The 14,946-nt window shown below is 40.2% G+C and overlaps 1 protein-coding gene across 1 annotated transcript in view; it reads right to left on the bottom strand.

The window, feature by feature from the left end:
• Positions 1 to 1,352: 1,352 nt before the first annotated feature.
• The window catches only part of LOC144756211 (vitellogenin-A2-like), a 79,936-nt gene continuing 66,342 nt past the window's right edge, over positions 1,353 to 14,946 (bottom strand). Inside the window, exons 25-33 of the mRNA XM_078645827.1 lie at positions 14,451 to 14,593; positions 11,744 to 11,882; positions 11,515 to 11,650; positions 11,217 to 11,403; positions 8,333 to 8,421; positions 5,991 to 6,088; positions 5,743 to 5,902; positions 5,477 to 5,638; positions 1,353 to 1,662 (exon numbers count right to left, since the gene is read on the bottom strand). Coding sequence (XP_078501953.1) covers positions 1,553 to 1,662; positions 5,477 to 5,638; positions 5,743 to 5,902; positions 5,991 to 6,088; positions 8,333 to 8,421; positions 11,217 to 11,403; positions 11,515 to 11,650; positions 11,744 to 11,882; positions 14,451 to 14,593 — 1,224 coding nt within the window. The 3' untranslated portion in view covers positions 1,353 to 1,552. The remainder of the gene's footprint in view (positions 1,663 to 5,476; positions 5,639 to 5,742; positions 5,903 to 5,990; positions 6,089 to 8,332; positions 8,422 to 11,216; positions 11,404 to 11,514; positions 11,651 to 11,743; positions 11,883 to 14,450; positions 14,594 to 14,946) is intronic.

Here is a 14,946-nt window from a genome sequence, read left to right as displayed (position 1 = left end):
TTTTGTTGAAGGACAGATGGTTTATGCATATGGCCTCTCTACAGAGAGGACAGGAAAAAGACCTCCCAATGGAGATGACAGATGGTCAGTGGCCAATATATTAGTCAGAGCATTGAGGTTGGCAAGAGGTGAAATAAACAGGGAGCTTAAAAGATGCTGTCACCGCTGTACTGGGGAGGATACGCTTCTTTGAACCTTTTTGCACTGCCCCAAATGTGACAGATATTGGAAAGAGGTATTGGTTGTAATAGATAGGGCATACATATTTTCCCTCCTTAGAGATCCCCTAGGGATGTTGTAGCAAAGACTAATAGATGGATGTACCCATTTCACTAAAAGAAAAGATGACAGCTTGCATCGGCCCTCCCAACAGCTCAACAGGCAATAATAGTAGGTAGGAGGATGGAGGAAATGGTTGCAACAGATAGGGATCGGCTACTAAAGCTGTGGCTCCTATTAATCATGGGGAAACCAACACTAGGGGAGTACCCATTTGCATGTGCAATGATTTATATTGTTTGTTCAGACTGACTGAGCTAGGGCAACTGACAGATAAGAGTAAGCAACAGGTTAGCTCTTTCCATGGCACACACTTTATCATGATGAAAGCCCAGAACCCCTACAGGCCTTTTCTAGCCAGTGCTAAAACAATTTAATACAAATTAGCCTGTAGGGATATAATACCCCTGCATCACACCACATGCATAGATTCATCTATACCAAAACCATCCATGATTAAGAAGGGATACCTGGATGTTTTGAGGTACTTTTATCCTTTTGAAGACCCCACTGGGCAAATATGACAAATTGCTCACTGGAATATGTTTGAACCCATCCTAGTTGTTAGGACCAGGATGCAACCCAATGTTATTGCATGCCACTACTAGAGTAGGTGAGGGTCCGACAATAAAAAAGAAGGTTTTTGGTTTATATGGGTCAATTATTACATTCTTTGTTGTGGCCTACATTTTGAGTCTTTAGGTAATGATATTTGTAGGATACCTTGAAGTGTATTTGTGGGTCAAACATAACAACAACTTAGTGGTCCCAGCCTCTTTAACTTGCCCATAGCTTACAATGCATGCAGACCAAAGCAGGATCACCAGTGGACTTGTTCCACAAGGCACTGGTACAGTCACTCCCCAGTAGGAAGGATATGTGGTTGTTATAGTGGTACCTTCATGACGCTTTGACCAACGTTCCATGGATGTGGCTCAGATGAGGGAGTAGGTCAATGACAGCCAACTCTGAGCGTAGGGATGAAGGGAGACTCAGTTGAAGGAGTGCAATAATCAGTTGTGTCTGTAAACAAGTTTTACCACTTTACAAAATATTTTAACATCAACAAAAACTTTTTGAATGCAAAGTTTTATTATCAGGTTATGTATTTACAAAAGTGTACAGTGATATTTACATAGTTTATAACAAACTACATTTGAAAAATTGATCACTGCAGTGTGATTAAGTATTTGGTAGAAGACATCTAATTTAGCATGTCACTTAATATTGTAGGTCAATCACTAATGTTTTCATATGTGAAGTTGTGCCGGACTCAACACTGCTGGGCTGCACAGGAGCAAGATGTATGGGCATCGACTGTGTCAACTAAATCTTCAGACTTATCCATCTTAACCTGCCCCTCAGCCAGGTCCAGGGTAGAGTCTGCAAAACAGAAACAGCTGTTATCAGCAGCGTAAATGGATTCCTATGAATTAACTAGCATGAGCACTTCAGTTATCGGATTACACAGTCTCTAAAACATTTTCAATATTGTGAATATTTCATGTTCATGAATGGTACATTCATGGGGTGGCTTAGTACCTATAGTCACAGTTGCCAAAAGTGCAGGATCTGGTGCCCTCTCTGGTATTGTCCATGTATCCCACCTCTGCTATGTTATGCAATGTTTTTAAGGCACACAGTCTAGATTCATGGGATTACTGGCACTCAAGCCAGCTTATCAAGCAGACATAACGTTTCTCTCAACAGCAGGAAGCCTATACCTAGCCACGAAACAATAAGCTTTTTAGTGTTTTATGAACTTGAGGTGGCTATCTTCTATTCTTACACTGCGGGATAGATCATACGATGCCAAAAAGGTGTACATCCAACAGCTAGATTCTTTTTATGTTGGCATAATTACCAGTGCAATATTCCATGCTCTCAAGGTTACATTTGGTGCACTAAATCTTATCATTTCTGCGATGTAACATTGAATCTTCCTATCTTCCTCTAAATTCACCATTGGTTAATAAATAGGCCATTAAAAAAAATAATGTTTATGACTGGCAACTAGTAAAGCCTCACCAGAGCTGGATGAGAAATGCCTTTCTTGATTTGCTCAGACTTTGAGCTGCTTCATTCTCCAATCTTTGGAGGCTAGAAATTGGGAGTTCTCAGCCTTGGTGCACACTGTTAGTATTGTCCACTTAATTCATCCAAAGCCAGAAACACTTGGATGCGATGTTAAAAGGGAAAATAGATACAACTGTTTTTACATAAAAGAACTCTGCTCGGACTACCTCTGTGCAGCGCTTAATTTGTGTCAGGGAGAAAGAAGAGGAAGCGAAAGATATAAAACAGTGGCAATGGAAGATAATGGGGATAAAATAATAAATCTTAACCTGAAAAAGTGAGATAAAGGTACCGGAAGTTTATAAAACTACTGTGATTCAGTGAAGTCAATAACTACTTAAAATCAGCAGGAAGGCCTAAATTCAAATCACAGACTGTCCCACGGAGGGTACATTTGCCTTTAGCCATTTAGTGAAAGTACTTAATGTAAAACCTCCAACCAAAATGTCGACTACAGAAACATTGAGTTGCGAAAATATTTTGGTCAAAATATTAGTGATCTAAATATAGAGAAGGGAAGTGCATATGGGTTTAAGTATAGATTTCTTATTCTTAACTCGATATCTATGTGCCTTGTAGATACATATATGGTCAAGAATATCTTAGCAGAATATCATTGTAAAGAGATATTTGGAAAAAAAAGATTGAGGACCAAAATATTGACAACAAAAGTATAGAAAGGTAAACATTGATTTACTTTACTTAGCTATATCTATCTCTCTCTCTCTCTCTCTCTCTATATATATATATATATATATGTCAGAAAGGGTCCCCACACGTAGTTTAGGAAACACAAAAGACTCACACTCCAGGGTCCGTGTAGAAGTCGTTTATTGGGGACGCGTTTCGACCTAGCGGTCTTCTTCGATATATATATATATATATATATATATATATATATATATATATATATATAATGTCTACAATATTACAGATACATATAATATTGCAGACATATGTGATATATTTATATATATATTATAAAAATCGTGTATCGACAAGCACTCGAATAAATAAATAGAATTAAAACAACATTCATCCGATCGCCAGGAAACTTTGGGAAGTTGTTGAGGACACTCCCACGAAGGTTTCTGGCATAAACAATTCTTAAATATCGGCCCCCCGGGGCCCTCATAATCTTTTGAATACTGATGTATGCACCAGACGGAAAAACAAAAAATCGTGTATCCACAAGCACTCTAATAAATAAATAGAATTAAAACGACACTTTGAAATGTTTTCCATATTAAAATGAATAAGTTTCAATAAAAATGACACAATGTAAATTGAATGTTATCATAACCAGTTTCCTTGAATTTCCTTTCTTCGGAGATCGCAGCAATGCGTGACGGATAAGCTAGTTTATATATATACATATTGTCAATATTTTGGTCCTCAATAATGTTTTTCCAAATATCCCTTCACAATGATATTCTGCTAAGGTGGAGTATCAATATCAAATGCAAATATGGTTTAATTACTTATTTTGAATAATTTAGAAGTCCTCAGCAGCTGTGGGTACTCCACTAGGGCGGAGGAGCATCGTCTACCCTGGTGCCAGCACAGCAATCATGAAAAATAAAATGGTAATAAAATGATTTTATTACCATTTTATTTTTCAGTGCTGGCAGCCCCAGCCAAGTGTCAGGGCAGGGTCATTGCTGCTGATTGGCTGCAGGGGAGGAGTGGTGCATACTCCAGTTTAAAGTTTTCATGTCACTGTGGCTGGCTGCCTTGCCATGACCAGCCTGACTTGCGCACTTTAAACCTCTCCAACCCGAGCTGTCTTAGAAAACAGGGTGAAGAGCGGACGCAGGTCTGTAGTGCCTTTAAGAGCACTGAGTCAGCCCGCTCCAATCAATCCTGGCGATTCTCTCATGCTGGTTAACCACATCAGACAAGCGTCTGGATTGGTTAGGGGAGTTGGCTCTTAGACACCTCGCTGCCCTGGTGACATGGACTGCAGGACCGGAGAGGAGAAGGTAAGTACTTTATTTTTTTACATTTAATATGTTATTAATTTGCCCACTATCAGGCAGAGTGAGAAACTTGCACTGCCTTCTGCCTCAACTCCAGAACATTTGATAATGGCCCATTATAAACACTTTTTATAATGGACCACGATTGAGAGCTTTAAGGTTGTGCCTAATGGCATTCCTGGTTTCAAACAGTGTCTGAGGGATGGTCGAAATGTTCGCCTGATCACTCTACTACCTTGAAATACAAGCAGCTGTTCCTAGTCCTCAGTAATTCTGGGTGGGGGCACTGCTCTATTTATTTAGGTATTCACCCACCAAAGTGGGACATATTACATGTGCATATCATTTTTTTAGATGCTCCGGAGTCCTTTGACCTCCAAAATATAAACTAGTGCTGTTAATATTATCATTAAAAGTGAATGCCCATTGAACACATTGACTCCAGCTTGTTACAATGCCACCATCATGCTTTATTCTGTAATATCTGCATGCTTCACCTTGCGATGATTCTACTTAATTTTTTTCCCAACAGTCACATACAACATCCAGTGGTGTCTCTAGAGGGACGCAGATGGGACCTGTGCCCAGCTGTATTTTTCCTGATCTCCCGTTCCAACCACAGTTGCTGAATGTACCAGGAAGTGAAACTGAAAAAACTAAGATTATTCTTGTTACCACACACATTAATTTGTCTAACCACCTTTCATTCTAAATCACTGTTGGTTGATTAAAACATTGTAATCTAACTTTGTATATATGTGTGTGTATCTATATCTAAACACACACACACACATATGTATATATATACATATATATAAGCATACAATGTCAGCTTTACACATTTTAAGCAAGTATATATATATATATGTGTGTGTGTGTGTGTGTATATATATATATATATTTATATATTAATGTGTGGATATATATATATAGATTGATAGATATAAAATATTGTAGGTGGCTCCGCCAGTTTTATCTGTGACCGGTGTGTGTCTTCCTCCCACAATTCATTTCTGGAGACACCACTGACAACACCCCCATGTACTCTCACACACTGGAGGCACTGCACATTATTCACTTCTTCATCTCGCTGATTTCAGACACTATGGGTTGGTGTCTTACGATACGTAATTGCATCTTACCAGCTGGCAGACAGTGGAAGCCAATGGAAACTGGAGCTGTTCTGGTTGGTGAACATCCTTTCGCACATCGTAAAACTGGTGTTCGCGAGAAGCATTTTGACTCCTCCCCATCAATACGTATCGGCTTCTCAAGTTTCACAAGTGTGCGCTGCAGTTTGCAGGCTGAAAAAAATAATACTTGTCTGAAAACTCTGTATTTATTGTTTTAAATGTGAATACTTTTATTAAGAACCTCCAATAGCTTTCTATTGTTTAATATGTGATACCTTCAGAGCACCCCTCTCCTGACAACATCCACGAGTGTCCAAAGCTCTGCTCATCTTTAGCCACATTTCCATCTGGCATCTGATATTCCTGTTCCAGCTCATCATCATGGCGGCCACAGATGCCACACATCTTCCCCTTCATCCACAATGCTTTCTCAACCTTTGTGGGGCAGAAATAAAGTTAACTATGCAACAGGTAGGTAATGTCATCTGAATAAACTGATTAAAGCAGAAATGGAAAAGAGTACCTGGCTTGTGATTCCATTATAGAAGAGTCTTTCAATGCCATAGTCTGGTGCACTCAGGGATAGTCCGTCTCCGTGCCTTTCAATCAGCACCGAAGGTTCTATGTTGAGAGATAGAAATAGGGTTGCAAATTCAGTCTCTTATATTTTGTAAAAAATATACAATTCCGGGCTGGACCAGCAGCTGTTACATGAAGTTTTGAAACATAATACACAACTATAGCAGCTGTGAAAACATACATTGCAACTAAATTGTATCACTTCAGCTAACCACTATACATCTGTGCGGATGTCATTACCCAGTTTACTAAAGGCATTGTATTTAGGGCCTCATTACGATGTCGGTTGGAAAGCAATCCGACCGGCTCCTTGTCGCAATTGGTTCTGACTGACTCATGTTCGCCGAATCCGAGTGGCGGATTGCGATGGTTTGGAACATCATCGGAAACTCTCCCATTGACTTCAACTAGAGCCTGTGTTCTGACCAACAACACAAGCTCCCATTGAAGATAGGGGTGGTTGCGTAAAACCTTGCACCCTGTCGCATGTTGCCTGCCACAGTGTACATGGTTTAAAGGGGGGTCCCTTGGGTACCCCCAAGGGCCCCAACCAGAGGCTTCAGGGGAACTGGGGGCCTGCTACGGGCCCCCAAAGTCAGTTTCGGACAGCTGTTCCATGTCAGACTGTCGATTCGATAAAGCTGTTCGAATTCGACATCGTAATACATTGGTCGGAAACATGGTCAATAGAGCTGTACGATTCAGCTTCGGCTGACTCGGAGTCTCCGAATGCCGGCCAGAACCAATTCAGATTGACCAAAGGGTTACCTTTCCATCGTAATCGGTTGGTCTGAAATGTTTCAAAATCGGGTGGAAACATAGGGTCCGACACAGTTTAGGAGAATCCGACTGTCATTCGAAGCCTTTCTGACCTACATCATAATTAGGCCGTAGGTGTTCAGATTACCTAATCAATAATGTTTTCCACGGGCACCATTAAAAAAAATATTTAGTTGCAGAGATGCTAGGAAGCCGAATTTCCAGTTTCAGGCGGCATTCTTGTTCCTAAAACCAGCTACTCCTGCAATTCCGCTGAGAGTAGGGAATAACACGCAGACCCCTGGGCCTGATTTAGATCTTGGCGTACAGGGTACTCTGCCACAAAGGTGACGAATATCCTGCCTGCCGAAAAATAAATCCCATAGTATGCAATGGGGTTTATATTTCGGCAGACGAGATATCAATCACCGTTGTGATGGAGTGACCCGCCCCCTGAGATAGTGGGTAGTGGGAGTACCGGCCGGGCGGTGACGTGGAGAGGGGCAGGGTGGGGGTAGTAATGTACGGATTATGGACTTTAAAAGGTAAGTAAACATAAAAATAAATAAAACGAATTTCGTTGCACACACTGCATCTCATTTGGTGATGCAGTGTGTGCAACGAAATTCGTTTTATTTATTCTTATGGTTACTTACCTTTTAAAGTCCGTAATCCATTCATTACTACCCCCCACCCTGCCCCTCCCCACATCACCGCCCGGCCGGTACTCCCACTACTGGCCGTGGCTGCTGAGATCAAAATCAGGCCCACTGTTTTATGTAGTCAAAAACTGAAATCACAGTCCTATTTCAGGCCACATGATGGGCACTCCCCTGCTTCCTTTTAGGTGGGAAAATTTGAAATGGGGTGATGACTGTGGGTTGGTGGTGGAAGGGAGGTAGGGCATCAAGAGTGGCCATGGTAGGCTGTGGGACTGTTCCATGGCTCTCCGTGGAGTTGCAGGCATCCAGTTGAGGCTAGACTATGCTGATACCCACATCCCCTGCCTACAGTAGCACATAATGGTATATATGAAGATGGTCCAACCAAAACAATGATAATCTCAAGAGGGAAACACAGTGAACCAAAAACCACCCCACAATGAGATAATTAGACACTGATCTGATCCACTTGATAATCAACACAATTTATATAATACAATAATAGTAAATTCACAGTTTCAAAGATTGCTCCATAGTGAAGGTAAAATTAGTGCTCAAGAAAGTGCTTGTGACAGAATGAAGAAGGGATAGCAGAAATAAATTGCCAATATTTACATTATATACATTTGATGAAGTCCTGTCTAACAATGTTTAAACAGACTGGCTAAATAGCCCAAATCCTGCGGTGCCACAAAAACCGATCATTCGTTCCTTGTTTCTTTTCTCTGTACATTATCTAATGCATATTCATTGGGATTATCGTGAAAACTGGACTCTGTTTTCCTTTCAACTGGGTCAACAACCCGCCCTTTTTGTATCATTTTACACAACTGATTTCATGTTAAATATTTGACATTTGACTTACCAGAATGGGAATGATATGGGAGACTGTCCACCTTTATTCCATTGATAGTAAGTGTGGGGAACTCAGAGGAAGGATACATGTCAATATCACTGCAAGGAAGAAAGAGAAGGGTTTTAAGTCGGCCATGTTGTCTTAGTTGGGTGACCTCTCTGCTTTTGCTACAGTGCTTAGAAAAGAAATGGTTTGGCAGGCTAGAGACGCACATGCCTCTCTTGATTATGGCTGTGTACTGTATTCTGCACGTTTGGGGATTAATATCTGCTTCCCAGTGCTTACTTTGGAAATAATAACGGCCAGCACCCTGGCCAGGAGGGAACAGCAGTTTGCACCACCCAATGCCTCATTATCACTGAGAATGACGGTATCAAAACAACTACTAACCATCTCTCTCCCCTGCAAGTGCAACAATTCAGATTATTCCAGGTCCCCAAAGCTAAAGGATTGGCTGGGGAGCGTATTAGTATTTTTTTTATGTATTTTGTACTCATAAAAAAACATGTTCTGCTCATCTCTAAATTAGATGAGCTGCGCCACCATGTGGCAGAGTGTCATAAGTGCTGTGATGCCTATTAAGTGCCCTGCCGAGCACCAGAAAGCAATTAAGTGACGGTGCCGAGCACCGGAGACCACCAGCTCAAATTAAACACTGCTTGCTTCCTCAAAACACAGTAAAAGGGCAGGAAGAGTAAGGGTGTTTATCAAACCTATTTCTTTGTGCATTAGTAAACGTATTAGGCTATAAATATTGCCTCAATGTTTATTACAAAATTCTGTGTGGTAGTCAGGTGATGTCATTTGCCATACATTATAGAGAGGCATGGCATCAAAATGCAGTGATTTATCAATTTATTCATTTTATTTACCACAAAACTAGACCTCAAAAACAGGTATCTGCGCTGACAAACTTTTGATTTTTAAGCGGCGCTATTAATATCAAGCATAGAGACAAGCTGGGGGATGAATCTTCTTTTTAGGATCTAATAGATATATTGTAAGCTACGTTTGCTGTGCCTGAGCTCTGGTTGAAGCACAGATGTATAGGCACTTTGATCCAAGTTGCAAGTGTTACTTATCACTAAGAACATTTGTTCACCATTTCTGGTCTTTTTAAAGTTGGGAGCTTCACTCAGGAATTGAGATGCGGATCTCAGAGTTCTGGTGGGAATGTGTCCTTCATGCAGTTGTCAGTCTTGTCACTGTAGATTGCATTGGGACAACTTCTGAGTTCTTTTGTTTAGGACCCAATACAATGTACGTAGCTGATCTGTCATGCTCGTTCTATGACTAAGACCCAGAGCCAACCAAGCGGCCGAATTTTGAACCATTTGCAGCTTCTGGATCACTTACGTAGCAGAGAACAGATTGTCATAATTTTATTCTGGCAAAAGTGCAAATGTATCCCTCTTTCGATATACAATGATCTATTAACGTCCATTTTTTCTATAATTTAACACAAATAAGGAACATGGACGAACTTTGCACTGTATTTGCAACCAGTTATGTAAGGACAGTTCACGTACCTGAGACCCTTAACCCAAACCCCTGATTTATGAAGGTTTGAAACTGATTTAAGACAATGTTATCAGCATCCTTCCTCACTAAATACAGTCTTTTTAAATGGTCTTAAACTATGGACAATCCTTAATTAAATCGGTCAAACATCGAAAAATTTCAAAAAATCATTTACAACCAGTTCTGCTGTAGGGTTGAATATTTCAGGATACATTAGCAGGCCGCCCTTCGAAAGATTCCTCTGATATTATATGTTTTTCAAATTTGGTTGAATATTGAAGTGTATTTGTAGCTCATTCATTCACTGAGGGTGTAGCTATCATTAGTGCAGCAGGTGCACTGACAGTAGCGCTCATGGGTCTAAGGGATCAATGCACCAGTTTTCAGTCATAGCTGCAAAATCACACGGATTATAAAGGTTTTTTTTAAAAAAACAGCCAGAGGGGTGTGGGCACATTTTTCCCACCCACTTTTCTAGGCTATGGTGACCTTGCAATGCACCGTCTTAGTCATGCATTGACAACCTTGTGTCCGTCGTAGAATTTCTTGTAAGGGAAAAATTCCATATTTGAGGTATATCACTAAATTATGCTCCAAACGGTAGAATTCTGGTTGAAAAAGTACAAACATCTATTTTTGTACCTACAAAGTTGAATCATTTAACAATTTTCCTTTTCGGATTGCTGTCATTGTTTGTGATTATTATAGATATTTTTGCCCCTTTTGTTGTAGGAAAGCAATGTCATCCTGATTTTGCTCCACGACATTATCCGCTATACTTTGTGATATAAGATTCTTATTATGCTTCTTACATCCCATGCCCATATTATCTGATGTCTCACTACAGCCTTCTCTGCAACCATTGGTGGAGACATCAGTACTCCCAAGATCTGTGGTCAATGAAGCTCACTTTTATTTTGTAGAAGGAATTTTGACTAACCCTGTATGGTGAATCCCAATTTGACACAACATGTGCTTTTATTCTTAAATTCTCACAAGACTGTGAATCTCCCTCAAGATGGACAAAAGATCTAGGGAACCAAGACTCCACTGTGTTGTATGCAAGATGGAAGTGAGACTAGTGCAAAAAGTCTAAAAGAAATAATAAAAGAAACAATAACTTTAATAAAAGCTTAAATGGGAAATGTGTATATAGCAGTGAAGTTGTTGCAATGATACACAAGCCCAGTGGGGGAAGAATGGAAGGATTGAAATGGTAGAGGTATAAATCTAGATGTATCTACAGTGGAATCTCAACTTATGGGTCAGTAAATGCATTGTGGTGAGGGCCTGTCTAGGACTACAATACACTTCGCTGCTCAGCGTGCATTCCCTGATAATGAGGTCCACTGGTATTACTGCAGTTACTCACTAGCTGCCCAGTTTGACGTTGATGGCCTTCTGTTCAGGAGATCCTTCTTCTTTCTTCATCGTCACCAGGAACTTCAGCTCTGGGCTACAGTCTTGGGCGAGGACATGGTAGCAGCTTGCAGGCATTGAGTAGTTAAAAGAAACACCATTGAAGGTGGTGATTCTATTGTGTGAAACAGTGCAATGACCTAAGAGAAAACAACATGTATATATAAATGAAAATAAACAAGGAACTCATTTCCATTAGCATGTAGTCCAGAAAATGATAACTCTTCCTGTGGCACCCATAAAAGACACACCTTTGAGGGAGTCCATGAGCATTGTTGGGACTTCGGTAAAGATGTTCCACCCGGGGGCCTGAAGGTCTGTAATCTGCGCAGGTCGAGCAGTTGGGATCGCCAACGGGAGCTGAATGGCTCTATAGTAGAGTGTGAGCTGTGCAAGTGGACATAAAGTCATATTACAAGGAAACCTACATTTGCAAATATATAAGATCATTCTACTTATATGTTATTATAAGAATTTTACCCTGGGTATTTGTATAACCGCATCAATGGTCCTGGAAGAGCTTAGAGAAAGAATTATCTTTGCCTGCCGGGAAGGATTCTTTTGATATTTTTCAGAAAATCCTGCCATATATGCAGCTCCTGGAACAAACTGTGCAGCCCTGCAAGACAATCACCAACACAAATCACATGGTCTGCTGAAGATAGATTGAAGCTAGTTAAAACATGCACATGTTACTAGTTATGGTTTGACTTGTAATTCAATTGATTGTCAAACTATATTCGAATACAGCTTATTTGGTGTACTATTCATTTCTCTGTAAGTTATGCAGGATTTATCATCATCATTATATTGATCAATTTGAGCAATAAACCCTACTTTCTTTAATGAGTATCCTTCTTCTTGTTCTCCTTTGGTGAAACTCATCTGTTCTTCTAGATTTATATTCTTCTGTTACCCGAATGATACCCAACTCATTATCAGGCAATATAATGAGATTATGAGCTTCAGGGTTCTGGATCTAAACACCAACAAGACAGACGTGCCTGCATGTCTCCTCCTCAGCTTGGTTCGACACTTGGTGGCCTGCTGAGATGGCCTTCTTACTTAAACCTACCTCAACAGAGCTTCACCAGTTTTTACTGATTCTGCAAGTCAACAAACGCACCTGTGTTTGCTTTCCATGCCTTAGAACACTGCGAAATCATCCAATCTTACCTACTGATGGCTGCAAAATAGCAATCCAGGACCTGGTTTCTTCCTGCCTGGATGACAGCAGTGTGCCCCAGCTCAAGTGGCCACACATTTCTTAGCTAAGTTCCATCTGCTTCAGAATATGACAACTAGACTCAATTCGGGTGTAGTGCCTTGGGACTGGATTGCTCCAGGGCTGTACTGGCAGTAGCAGACACCGGGCGTTTTCCCGGTGGGCCAGAAGCGTGGGGGACGGCTTTGGACCGGTGGGGGTGTTTTTGGTTCAGGGGACCTGTTTTGCAGCAGTGCTACAATACCAGCCCCCTGTACCAAAAGCAGCAGCAGTGTTTCTTTCATGACAACACTATTTTACTTTAGTATTATTCACAAAGTCCTAATTCTATATTTTGCATTATTGTTCTGGTTTCTTCATTTGTACACCTGGACGTAGGCACTTTTAGACTTACACAAAAACAGCGAAAAGTGATCAATAAAACTATAGAATACAATAGACAGATCTAAATCATTCAGATGCCTCTGGTCTGCCAATAGCTTTCGTTTACAGCAGTTTCGCGGGTGGTATAAACACAGGTCTCTGGGGTGGTATTAACACAACTCACACAATTTGTGAAAAATGTAAGAATCCCATGAAAGGAACTTTAAAATTAGATGGACAAAAAATCATACTGGTGCAAGATTTAAGAACCAATTTTGAAAGTATTCATGCAGCAAATTTGAATTGAACGTATACTAGGTTTTCCTCACACAGAAAAAACGAGTAGTGACAAAACTTTGAAAGACAGTTTAGTCAAAAAACCAAGTTAGAAATTGCCATCAGGAAAATGCCCCACATAAAAATAAATGCACACCTCAATGTTCTCTTCCCTTGCATGCTTTATCTGCTTGTGAAAAATCGGATGCTGGAGTACTTGTAACTGATCTTACCTTACTCAACGTACATATGATTTACCTGGCTTTCAAATTTGGCTCTAGTTCTTTTGTCCAGCTGAGATGGGCTCCATGTTTAAGACCACCTCAAAAGGGCACGACCAATGCTTCACCTCACTGCCTTTAAAATGTGGTCACAGTTTTTTTTTTTAAACTAGCAACTAGGTATGGGAATTATAGAAATCTTGTAAACTTGCAATCTGAAATATTTTGTGTTACCTAAATGAAGGTGTTATGCCTTTAAAACATTACTTTCCACTCTAAATCTGCTCTTTTACAAAGGCACTTTCCCTGGGTTGTAGAGCCTGAGTCTAGAAAACATGCAAACACATTGGTTGACGGAAGGTGATCAAGTGGCCCGTTTTACGACTGCAATTTAGTTTGCATTTACAAAATGTGAATTTACACTTGCAGATGAATGTACTGCTGTATCTTGGAAAACTATATGGGAGCCTATGTTCTCACACGAGGAGTGTGATCTTGCGAGCCTGTGTGTTTTCACAACTCTGACAGACGTTTGTAAGGTATCCAGTCGTTCTCAGGAGTAAATCTCTATACTGAATGGGAATACCAACAAGACTGATGGCTGTGCAAGGGAAAGCAGTCCTCCATGAGCATAAACAAAGAAAGAAATATTTAAAATGTAAATAAGCTTCTGCTGCGTATTTACACGTGTCGAAGTACACTTAGTACATTTAGGCATGCACACATGCCTGCGAAGGAGCACAAACATGCAATACTGCTCGAGTCCTAGAGTTTTATGAAGGAGTACATCTTTGTGTACAAATGAATGACCTCTCTCCAAAGAATTGAGACCATAAAAATAATGTCTTTTGAATTCACTTTAACTTTGACAATCTAATTTCAACTTTAAATTCTAACCCACATCATTATTTCTGCATACACGTTATTGTCCAATACTAGGTTCTACAAAATGTTTTATCTGATCTGCACAATGCTTAAGTTTCTCATGTCTGAGTCAGAATTATTCTCAGACTGTACTCTTCCTACACTAATTACTTAGGACACGAACACATTTTTTGCCGTATTTAATTATAAATGATCAAAGCAAGCAATAAAGTCTTACCACTGCTGAGCATCTCTGAGCTTTGAAGGAATTCGTGGCCACTCTAGCTTGATCCTTAGGCCAGGCTGGCTACCAAAGTGACCCATTTCAGCCTTAGCTGATACTTTGTAATCTTGACAATTGCGCCCCCATTTCAAATGAGCCTGAAACAGACAGAAAATAAGTCCATGGCAATTGGATTATTGCTTTGTAGTAATTCATCAAATCATTCTATACGCGTAGTTTAACTTTTAACATGCTGAATCCAATAGGAAAAATACTAAAATGCCCACACCTGTCTTGCATTGCTAGTGTGCTTGACCTTTGTTAAATCATTGCACTGGTGGTTAATATGTAAATCAGCTGAACTCATGGTATTTTAATTTATTATTATGTATGGTACATTTTTGGGCACTTATGTACCAAACAGCCTATTTATACTTACCATGGGGCATATTTACATTAAACTAACGCAGCACAGTGCAGCAAGCAGGGCCGACTGGCTACCGGGCGTTTT

Source organism: Lissotriton helveticus, chromosome 1_1 (assembly GCF_964261635.1).
Source record: "Lissotriton helveticus chromosome 1_1, aLisHel1.1, whole genome shotgun sequence".
Lineage (NCBI taxonomy): Eukaryota > Metazoa > Chordata > Amphibia > Caudata > Salamandridae > Lissotriton > Lissotriton helveticus.
Note: the sequence above shows the minus strand (reverse complement) of the source record. Positions and strands in the feature narration are given on the sequence as shown.